Source organism: Centroberyx affinis, unplaced genomic scaffold, assembly GCF_046629955.1.
Source record: "Centroberyx affinis isolate AG114_WGS23_722 - 3 ecotype Tasmania unplaced genomic scaffold, CSIRO-AGI_Caff_v1 ptg002059l_1, whole genome shotgun sequence".
NCBI classification, from domain to species: Eukaryota; Metazoa; Chordata; class Actinopteri; order Beryciformes; family Berycidae; genus Centroberyx; species Centroberyx affinis.
Genome location: NW_027280392.1, coordinates 588,931 through 599,831, shown reverse-complemented (window position 1 = coordinate 599,831; position 10,901 = coordinate 588,931). Strand labels below are relative to the sequence as shown.

Below are 10,901 nucleotides of genomic sequence, written 5' to 3'. Positions count from 1 at the left end.
GACTTTATGGGATGAAAGTTTGGCCTATTGTCTGGGCAGGTAGGCCAAAAGGTTTGGGGTCCATTTATTCTGGGAATAGAAACATGACCCATAACCACGCCTTGAGCCTGCACACCCCTGCTAATGAGCCAATCAGAAACGCTGTTCAGTTGCCAGACAGAGTGAGCTGAAGCGGCCTCCAAAGGCAGCCATCTTCAGTGATGATGGAAGGACACAAATAAATAGTTCCTCCGCAACATTATACATTAATGTGAGATTTTGCGTTGTCTTAGCATAATCAATAGGTTTGATTTGTACAAGTTCCTTTAGGCAACCACCGTTTAATTACTGCCACATAGTTCACCGGCAATACCACACTCAACATGGCGACACATCTCAGCCATCTGGTTTGCTTTACGCGATGACGTAGGTACCTGTTTTGACGTTCGCCCTCTCTGCTCTGTCAACCTGAGAGGCAAAGTGAAGCTAGGACACGGAATTATTGTACGACTAAACACAGGTAAATGTTCCTTCCTGTTACAGTTATCATCACATTTCCAGTATTTTCCAAAGCCAGTGCTCATATACGGCATCGTTATAGTCGTTCGGAATTTATCTACAGTTCACACCCAAGTTACTAGCTAATGCGAGCAGGCTAACGTTACTTAACGCTAAATAGCATAGCTAGCCTATCTTGCCAACAAACCAGTACCAGTTGGTTCTTTTCGCACAGGTATGCTTGTCTGACAGGTCGCCTCATACTAGACAATGAACAGGTCAACAAAGCAGAGCAGTGAGAGTGAAGCCACTGCAAGAAGAGTCACTTTTTGATAGCTGCTGTAGTTGTAATTTGAGAAATGAGGGAATGTGAAACTTCGTGTCATTGCATCTACTGTATATGGTTGAATGTTTACTGCGCTCGGCTCAAGTTTTCCTATTTCTTATGCATCTTCTAGAATAATCTCCGTCATGGCATTGAGAGGCGCTGTGTGCCGACTCCTGGTCAACCCTCAGAGATGTGCCATCATCTCAGCTTCCAGAGCACAGGGAACTGCAGCACCTGCTAGATGGGGTAATCACTATTACATGCTACCCATTACAGACAACGTCGTCTAGCTGTAAACTACAAGCAATGTAGGCAAAAGGATTTTGTAACAGAACATACATATATTTTTTTAAAGGATATGCTTGTGAAGTTGGTGCCAACAATCTGTTTCCCCTCTACATTACAGTCAGTATAGTTGGAAGTATGAGGGCTTGTTTCCCTACTTTCAGATGAAGCCATTTGCTGCCATTCATTCTTGTACAGTATGAAAAATAACTAACCCAGACTTGAAAATTGCCTGGGATGGATGATCCATCACAGTAAATGCAAAGCCTTAATTTGGTTTTGTTACAGTTTCTGTTTTATTATTTCACTGTGCCTGAGTTGAGTGTTTTCATATCTATGCAGGCTTTACATTATGATCTGCTTACTGTTAATCAACTCACACCCACAGGAAAAAATTAAAGTCTCTTTGTCTTTGTTAGCCTGGAGAGCAGTTCATTTCAAGCTACTAATAATAATAATGAAAAATCTAATTGTATATGCATTGCAAAATGATTGGGGAAATGTAAACTACACATAGATAGATAGTAAATGAGCTGTAAGTCTAAATGATACCAGTATTCTTCTTTAACTATTTTAGATTTCAGGGGAGAAAGTGAGATTAAGTAGGGTTTTATCTCTGTATCATCCGTTTTATTAAACTTTAACAAGTTATTGTTGATCACAATGGGAATCTTTACACTTAATAATACATACATAATAATATAATACTGTGCACTTTTGTATTAACTGATAATATGTGGGTTGTATTTCCACAGATGCAGAGAAGACTGAGCAGAAGCCCAAAGCACGTAGGTGTTAATATAGGCTACTAACTTATGAAATTGCCCTCTCAAGTGACATTTTGAAACTGAAGCACACACTGAAACATATTAACTGTGGTTTGATGGCTTCAGAACTGCTATTATAATAACTGTCTGACAGCCAAGGTCCAGTTCAACTGGCGTGATGCCCTGGAGCTGGAGGGCCAGCTGACTGAGGAGGAGATTATGATCAGAGACTCCTTCCGCACCTACTGCCAGGAGAAACTCATGCCCCGCATCCTGATGGCAAACAGAAACGAAGGTGAGCCAGAGTGAGACTCCTGTTCATCCCCCTACATGCATGATCTAGGCTTTATGGATGCTATGGGTGCTACATGTTACCTTCACAGGCATACTCCCCAGTCCAGGCTGCAGCAACATTTATTCACCACTTTGCTGGCTTGTTCATATACACACAAGTAGTAGTAATGGAATGTCAATGGTGAAACTTTGACACATCTGACAGCTCGTTGTGTCAATTTCTGTCAGTGTTCCACAGAGAGATTGTGTCAGAGATGGGAGAGCTGGGTGTCCTGGGCCCAACCATCAAAGGTGAGTCTGAGCCAAACTGAACCATTTTACTGCCTTTTACAGCCATACCCCTATTTAACAAGTGCACTGCTAACTGTCTAGGATGGACTTTGGTCATCTGCACACTGTAGGCCAAAGGGTTGTTTGTTTTTGAGAAATCTCTGACTGTGTATGTACCATGCCAAAATCATTTAAACATAAACCTGATGATATTTTACTTGATTAACTTTTCACATACTGCGTTTGCTGACACTCATAATAACTTTGCTCCCTTTGTCTGATATAAAGGTTATGGCTGTGCTGGGACGAGCTATGTGGCCTACGGTCTGATTGCCAGAGAAGTAGAGAGAGTGGATAGCGGCTACCGCTCTGTCATGAGTGTGCAATCCTCACTGGTCATGCACCCCATCAATGCCTATGGCACCGAGGAGCAGAAACAGAAATACCTCCCCAGACTGGGTAAGAAGAAAAGAGGGGAGAAACAACTTAAATTTATACATGCCATTGAGACAGCATTTTTTTATCCACTCATAATTACCATGAATGTATACAGAGCATTTTTAGTACTTCCTTACACTTGGGGGCACAGTGATGATTTTAGTAGAGCTTTTATCGGATACTAATACCTTAACTGTATTTACCCAATGATTACCAACTGAGATCTTTGTTTAAACGTGATTGATTTATCCCAGCATTATGATCACTTTCTTAATCCCCTGTCACTCCCAGCTCGTGGGGAGATTCTGGGTTGCTTCGGCTTGACGGAGCCAAACCACGGCAGTGACCCCGGCGGTATGGAAACCAAAGCCAAGTACAATCCATCCAGTCGCACCTACACTCTCACCGGCTCAAAGACCTGGTGAGTAGATTGAGTTGAATTCTTGAAGTAGTGTGTGTAATAAATGATAATTGAAATGGTTTCTGTGAAAGGCCTTATTGAGAAGCACCTAACTGGAATTGAAATTTTACTCTACTTTGACAGCCAAGATATGCATAACATTCCTCAGCAGCAATAGAGACAGTTGGCATTCGTACCGGGTTTACACTTTGTGGATTTACTTATTACATTACCTTGAATAAAGGACTCTCTTTTGCTTTCTGATAGAGGAGAGGCAATGTGATATATCTTGTATTACCAATTTTATAGTTCCCTATAAATACCTAGTGGTTTGTATTACAAACACACTCCAGACTTTGATGACTGTTTTAATAACAATACCTGACTATACGTTTTTCAAACCTTGAAAGCTTGACATCTGAGAAAGGACACAATATTATGAATTAAGTTATTTATTATGCATCACTGCGAGAGCAGAAATGTGTGTATGTGTGTGTGCGTGTGCTCAGATTACCTTTATCCCAGGAGGACTATTTCAAGGCAGGGTCAAGCGGCGTTAAAGAATGTAAACAAATTCTTGGGAACAGTGTGACCTGTCAGGTACAGGAGATTAACACTGAGAGTTTATGTTGGTAGTTCAGTCCAGTGCCAGCATGCCTGTAAATGTTTTTGAACCAGAATAATTAACTGAATAATGGTGAAATGGTTACATTGGTTGCCGGTAAATTAACAAGCATATATTCATAATGTTTGGACATCTCTGGTGTTTGTGTCAGGCTTATTGACTCCCATTCATTCTGACTGATTCTGGTCACACATAGAGAATGAATTCAGTGTAAAGGACATTCAGGGTTCATGACAACCACAGACAAAACTATTTTAATGTAATTACCTTGCTTTTATCTCATTAACTATGTCATCTTACAATTTTGAGTAGCATTTCTACTTTCAAGGTCAAGGTTTTTGTTGTTTCCCATGATACCATATGACTTGTAAACAACATGCCACTGTTTAAGCCTTAGTTGTCCACATGGTGGAGCAGTTAAACTATCAAACTCCCTGAGATGTTGTCATTTGTCTAGTGTCTGTATTTATGGCCATTATTACTGAGGGACTGTCTAGGCAGGCATGTTTTATTGAACAACTGGGAATTGTAAAACCAAAAAATCCACCATACTGTATTGTGACAGTTCATTGTCATGTTCTTTATTCTTTGTATAACTAGACGGGCCTGCCATTGTACCATTGACACAATGGCCTCTCCCTAACATTTGATTCCTTTTCCACTGCCACCTTCAGGATCACCAACTCCCCAGTAGCGGACGTCGCCGTCGTCTGGGCCAAATGTGAGGACGGGAAGGTCCGCGGCTTCATCTTGGAGCGCGGCATGAAGGGCCTCTCCACACCCAAGATCGAGGGAAAGTTCTCCCTGAGGGCGTCCGCCACCGGTATGATCATCATGGACGAGGTGGAGGTTCCTGAGGAAAACCTGCTGCCTAAAGTCTCTGGCCTAGGGGTGAGTTGAGTAAAGTCTAACTCAGTGGTTATGGTACGCAGAGTAGGATACAGTTGCTATTATGTAGTTTTATGTGAAATTACGCAGTGTGATTCAGGTGTTCGATGGAATTAAACACTTTGGAATCAGTACTGCACACAGGAGTAATTGCTCTTCTGTCTCTGGTTGCAGGGTCCTTTTGGCTGCTTGAACAATGCCCGCTACGGTATTGCATGGGGCGCTCTGGGTGCTGCAGAGTTCTGCTTCCACGCTGCTCGTCAGTACACACTAGACAGGTGGGAAGTCCGGAGCCCAGGAATGGCCCTTAGATTATTTCTGTGCTATTCATGTATCATACAAGAGTGTTGCATCATTGCTTTGTATCCAGTATCAGAGTAATTTCATTGTGACGATTTGGAATTGGATGAAAACTCAATTTAGAGTCTGTCTGGGCACAGGCCTTTTTTATTAACATTTTAGACACCTGATCTGCTTTGCTTAGTGGGCTCAAGGAATTGAGTACCTCAAGATTTTATTTGGTACATTAGATTGTAGTTCTACTGTTAATTTACTGAAATGGGCATTTGTTCAACAGAAAGCACACATTTTTGGTTAGATACTGTGATTTCTTAAATGTTCCGAATACAGTTAATGTTATAGTGATTTGAATTATTTGTTGATAAACATGAAAATAAAATGATTATCTTGTTCTCTAACCCAGAATCCAGTTTGGTGTGCCACTGGCCAGGAATCAGCTGATGCAGAAGAAAATGGCCGACATGCTGACGGAGATCACTATTGGCCTACAGTCCTGTCTGCAGCTGGGGAGACTCATCGATGAGAAGAAGTAAATACAGCCGGAACACCTAACTTGAAGTGTATTAGATGGGTCTATGAGATGGAATTAACACTGTTCTCTTATTTTGTGCCCTTACATCAAAGTGTGTATAGGGGCATTTGGCCCACAGGGTGGTGACACACAATCTCTTACATTGTGGCCACAGACAGACATCCAGTGTCTCATTTGCTGTCTGCCTGTGCTTCTCAACAGAGCCGCCCCAGAGATGATCTCCATGCTGAAGAGGAACAGCTGTGGTAAAGCCCTGGACATCGCCAGGCAGGCCAGAGACATGCTGGGAGGAAACGGCATCGCTGACGAGTACCACATCATCCGCCACGTCATGAACCTGGAGGCTGTCAACACGTACGAAGGTGAGGCTGGAGGGAGGAGCGACGCTGTTCTGTCTGGGCATGTTTAAGCTCGGTGTAAGCACAGAAACTGAAAGGGGAAGGGGAGTTTTTATCATTTATTTTCGATACATGGGGTAAAAAAGGTTAGATGAATTACTGACAGTTTGCTTGTGTGCATTATGAAGCTGGATTTGGAGTGCTGTATTTGTTTTCACCAGCAGGCGTCAGCATTGTAATGAGTGTAACCGATCAGATTATATTAAAAGAAGGCAGTTTCTGGTTGGAACTGTAACTATATACATTTATAGATTTCATTTTTTAACTAAATTGCATCACAGCTGATGAATTTCTGAAGGAATATTATAGTCCCAACCAGTGCCCACCTGCACATGTATTGTACCTATTCATCCAGTCATACTGTGTATCTCCTCCTCCAGGTACCCATGATATCCACGCCCTGATCCTGGGCAGAGCCATCACTGGATTGCAGTCCTTCACTGTGGGAAAATAAATCTGGCCTCTTTACCGCTGTTCCTGCTTTTGGCAGATAGCCAACTAACAGGAACCTCCTGTCAAAAAAATGTCAATCTCCTGTCAACTCTGTAATAAGGCACAGGCAGTTTTCAGATTACTTTGATGGATTGTCATCTGTATAATCAAAGTGTTTTTTTTTCTCTCTCTTAAGTTTGTAGAATATATATTTGAGAGCTTTATTTTGAGAGAAATGAGTCAGATTTTCAAAAGTAAGTCTGTCACTGAACTTGGACTCTTCTGGAGTGTAATTATTCAAAAGTAGTTTTTTCAACTTTAAAGAGGGCTATTTTTCTACTCAGTCATCATACCGTAGCAGTAATTTATTTTCAGTTCCCAATTTCCCAGTGTATAGTGGGAGTTAAATTTGTTGAATAGAATTTTGTGGTCATTCACCATAGTGACAGTAAGTATGAACAGTTTTGAATGAGGTCAAGATCCATGGGTATGTTTGAGGTTGTAGAATTGTGGGGTTACTGATTTGCTGCAATTACTCATGCAAGCAAAGTGAAGTCATACAGCACTACCGTAATACTGTAATTATAGAGCAACAGAACCTAAATGGCCCCTGACTTGTTTCAAATTGCCTGTGAAGCTTTTTTTATTTTCTCTAATTATACTGTTTTCATTTGATAATTGGTAAAACGTAATCTTACTTTGCTGACCCCTCAATTAAGTATACCATGGTGAATGCTGTTTGCACTTTACTGACTCTATCCCTCAGATGTCATCATTTTGCATGGTTTGTCAAAGGTCAATGTTGTTGATCAGAGCTTTTAATAAAAACAGCTTATTTAAGTACTCGAGTTGTCTGTAGAGGAATAAGGTGTAAGTTGAGCCTGTGGGTAAGATGAGCCACCCCTTGTTTTTATGTAACATGTGTATATCATGTGTTCATCGATTTAGTAAGAATAATTTCCCTGAAAGTGTGATGGAGGAGAGCATGAAAGTGGTGAGTCAAAAACGTGATTTTTGCTATGTCAAGTGATTTCATCATGGTAAAGAAGTCACGATTCTTCCATTTAAATGGCAGTAGACACATTTGAGGCTTAATTATATATTAGTTAATGGCTGTCTAAGGTACAATATAAGGTCATAAACTTAGCGTATCTGTGGGCCTGAGTTGCTGTGGGAAGCAGTTTCATCAAAATGGTGGTTGTAGGGTAAAATGTGCTGCCAGCTCCAGGGCAACTCAACTTACCCCAAACTAATTATACACACACACACACACAATTGCAATGTTGGGTTCAAAAGTTATGTTGATCCAAGTTGTGTATTGTTACATGTTGAAATTAAGTGTTGTCTGTTGAAGTCACACACACACGCCACACAAACAGGTTGACAGTTGTGTTGAACCAAGTTGTGCATAATTCTCTTGAAAATAAGAGAAATTATAACGTTATGTTATAATTTCTTGTTATGCTTGTTTTTTGTTTCTTTTAGCATACACTGTACCAATACCATGATGTCCTTAATATTACCTCTCTAACACCAGTTGTCAATATTTTTTTTCTCATCAAAATACAATGCTTTGTCAATTGCCGTGTGGTCGTTTGGTGAGGATTTTACTATTAATCCTCATCTCTCTCTAGTGCAGTTTGACCTTTGCTACTCATATTAACTGTAGGCATAATCATGAGTGTTCAATAAAGAAGATGGGAATCAAGGCTTTAGTTACTAAAAATATCATAAAAGCTGACTTTACTGTCAATGTGTTATGTAATATTGAGAAAACAACAAAAGGGTAGTAGGAACCAATAGACAATGCTATAAAAGGTTTTTATAGCTAATGCTTTAATATTGCAGTTAGTCAAACATAAGATAAAATTATGTGCTGAAGTAAAACAGAAGGCTAAATAGAGAAGTCAGAATGAATAACACTTGTCATTCCATGAACTGTTGTAAACATACCAGTATTTTTTTGCATCACACCTGTTCTTATGTAGCCTTTCATATCAAATTAAATACCACCATTCCACATTACCGTAAACATTACCGATTAGCTAACATTCCCCTGGAAAGTAAACTGCACATACAGATGCCACAAGGAACACACAAACTGGATAATATCCATCTAGCAACTCAGAGCTGGAGTGCTGATCCAGGGCCACTTTTACCTTTCAGATAATAATGAATGAGGTGATAAAGAAGATCTGATTCATGACCGAAGATCAGCCACCAGTGATGGTGGCTAAAACAATGAAATCAATTAAAAGAAAACAAAATATAATAAATACAAAAAACATTTTCATAAATATTAATTTGTGATTTATGAAGAACTGAGATGCTTGCACTTCCAATTACAAACTGAACCACAAGCTGAACAACAGTCAGTTGTTAAGGCTCATAATTGCGTCCTGCCTCTGCCTGATATACCCTCTTTGTATCTCCATCACGGCCCTGGTGTCTGCAGCAGACCTGTGTTGATGGCTGACAGCGTCTGGCTGACTCCCTGCAGCTCCATGCTGAGCTGGCTGCTCCTCTCCAGAACCTCGGACAGCTCCTGCAGACTGGCCTCCATCCCACGGCCGTGCTCCTCATAGCTGCTGAACATCTGCTCCTTTACCTGCTGACACACTTCATTCACCTGGTGGAGGTGGAGCTGCATGAGTACTTTAAATTATTTTCTGAATATACAATGTAAATCACTGAGGTCAACTAGAAGGCACTTGGGGAGCGCGAACCTCTCAAATCTCACACTGAACAATTCTTCAGTTTGCTGTTACACCCAAAGACATTCCTATCGCTTAAGTTACATTGATTTCTTGACCCTGCAAATAGGATTTGGAATCAATCCCAGATCCAGGTCATCCAAAATCCAATCAATTGTTCCCTGGCCCAATGCCTATCTGCTCACCGAAGTTCATGTAAATTTGTTGACAAATTTTTGAGATATCCTGCAGACAGACTAACCAAAAACATAACCTACTTGGCAAAGGCAATAATCAGGTTGACTGCCTTATCCCAACCACAGCCATTACCTTACTCAACAGTTCGTTCTCAAAGCTGGCCATGATTTCTTGGTCCATGGCTCGGCTCTGGTTGATCCTTTCTATCAGGTCCTGCGCCCTTTTCCCAATCTCATCTATTTTTGAGCTTAGAGGATAGGAGCATCCGGCCTCAGCAGACTCCTCAGCTGGCATCTCACTTGTAGGCGCCTCATCTCTCTCACCGATGCTGGAGATGTCCAGGATGACACCTGAGTCCACACTTTCAAGGAGAGAGGAAGAGAAACTTGAATATAACACAGTTTTTCCTGGCCCTTAGAGAGCCAAACCTGATAAAACTGTCCATGTAGTGGGTTTTCCCAGGTGCTGCTTTCTGGGTGAATCCCCTTTAGCAGCCCTGAGCAATGAAAATACACAATAAAACGGATTCCTTATGCAAGATCAAGATATATCCTATGTAGAATATTTCACATTGTCATTTAGATGGTCAGAAAAAAATGTTGAGCTGCCTCTGCATGTAGAGCAATACACTAAACACACCAGACAGTCAAATCTGCCTCTTGTCAGTGTAGCAACAGGGCACATGGGCTTAGTCTGTAAAATGTATGGAGCAGATGGCAAATGACTAGACTTTACTTTCAGATTACATAACTCTGCACCTGTGCTTCCCATGGCTGTCATCAAGGGTGACAAATGTCAATGTGTCCTCCCCTGGGATACTGTGGTTCATGACATCCTGTCCTTTAGTAGGATCCTGAGGGCACAAACACAGCACAAACAGTCATATGGCCTGCTGGCTTAAACACAAAATAGAGAAATAAACTCAGGTTCAGGGGGTTGCAGTCTCAATGAAAGATATCTGACGTAAAGTATTGGAAAAGCAATGGCTACAATTTTAGGGCTGAACCAACAAACCATCCCAGTTGGTAACACCAGGCGGTGCCCAGGTTTGGGGGTCGACTGGCAGGTTGGAGCTGATTTTCCTGGGAAGGACTGTGCCATGGTCTACACAAAAAAGAGGTCTGTCAAAAAATATAACGTTAAGTGTTGTCCTTCTTGAGAAAAACGCCCAAACGCTATGCAAAAATCAGAATAAAAAGGGAGAACGGCTCTATGCTCCAAGTTAATAATTGCTGTTTTAAAATTCTTGCCTTTAAATGCTTCTAAATAATGAAAAAAATGTATTTTACATATATTAGTTCCATAGCTAGCTAGCAGTTAACATACAACGGCTAACAGGTAGCGTGAAGTTTTAGCGAACTATAAGTTAAAACGAGTAATGCTAATGGCTATTGCTAGTTAGCTCGTTACCTTGGTTAAGAAACGGTTCGGCAAGCGAAGGTTTGTACAGATAAAATATTTTGCTACCAGGATACCTAACGTCAGCAAACTTGTATGAAAAAAGAGACTGTTGTTCCTACGTAGTTATTTACTTTGAATAAGGATATACTAAATATAGTGTTAATGATAATTTTAA

The 10,901-nt window shown here is 40.9% G+C and overlaps 2 protein-coding genes across 2 annotated transcripts; one reads left to right on the top strand and one right to left on the bottom strand.

Moving 5' to 3' along the window:
- The first annotated feature begins 433 nt into the window (after positions 1 to 433).
- On the top strand, positions 434 to 8,125 carry gcdhb (glutaryl-CoA dehydrogenase b). Its single transcript, XM_071531244.1, has 12 exons — positions 434 to 499; positions 936 to 1,051; positions 1,846 to 1,878; positions 2,012 to 2,152; positions 2,380 to 2,442; positions 2,710 to 2,880; positions 3,151 to 3,280; positions 4,559 to 4,775; positions 4,947 to 5,050; positions 5,476 to 5,601; positions 5,806 to 5,966; positions 6,383 to 8,125. Exons 2-12 carry the CDS (start codon positions 949 to 951, stop codon positions 6,454 to 6,456), a joined length of 1,323 nt encoding a protein of 440 aa, XP_071387345.1. The 5' UTR covers positions 434 to 499; positions 936 to 948; the 3' UTR covers positions 6,457 to 8,125.
- Positions 8,126 to 8,868: 743 nt separating this feature from the next.
- syce2 (synaptonemal complex central element protein 2) lies at positions 8,869 to 10,426 on the bottom strand. Its single transcript, XM_071531263.1, has 4 exons — positions 10,340 to 10,426; positions 10,084 to 10,178; positions 9,458 to 9,686; positions 8,869 to 9,063 (listed from the first exon to the last, which is right to left on the bottom strand). Exons 1-4 carry the CDS (start codon positions 10,424 to 10,426, stop codon positions 8,869 to 8,871), a joined length of 606 nt encoding a protein of 201 aa, XP_071387364.1.
- Between the last annotated feature and the right edge of the window lie 475 nt (positions 10,427 to 10,901).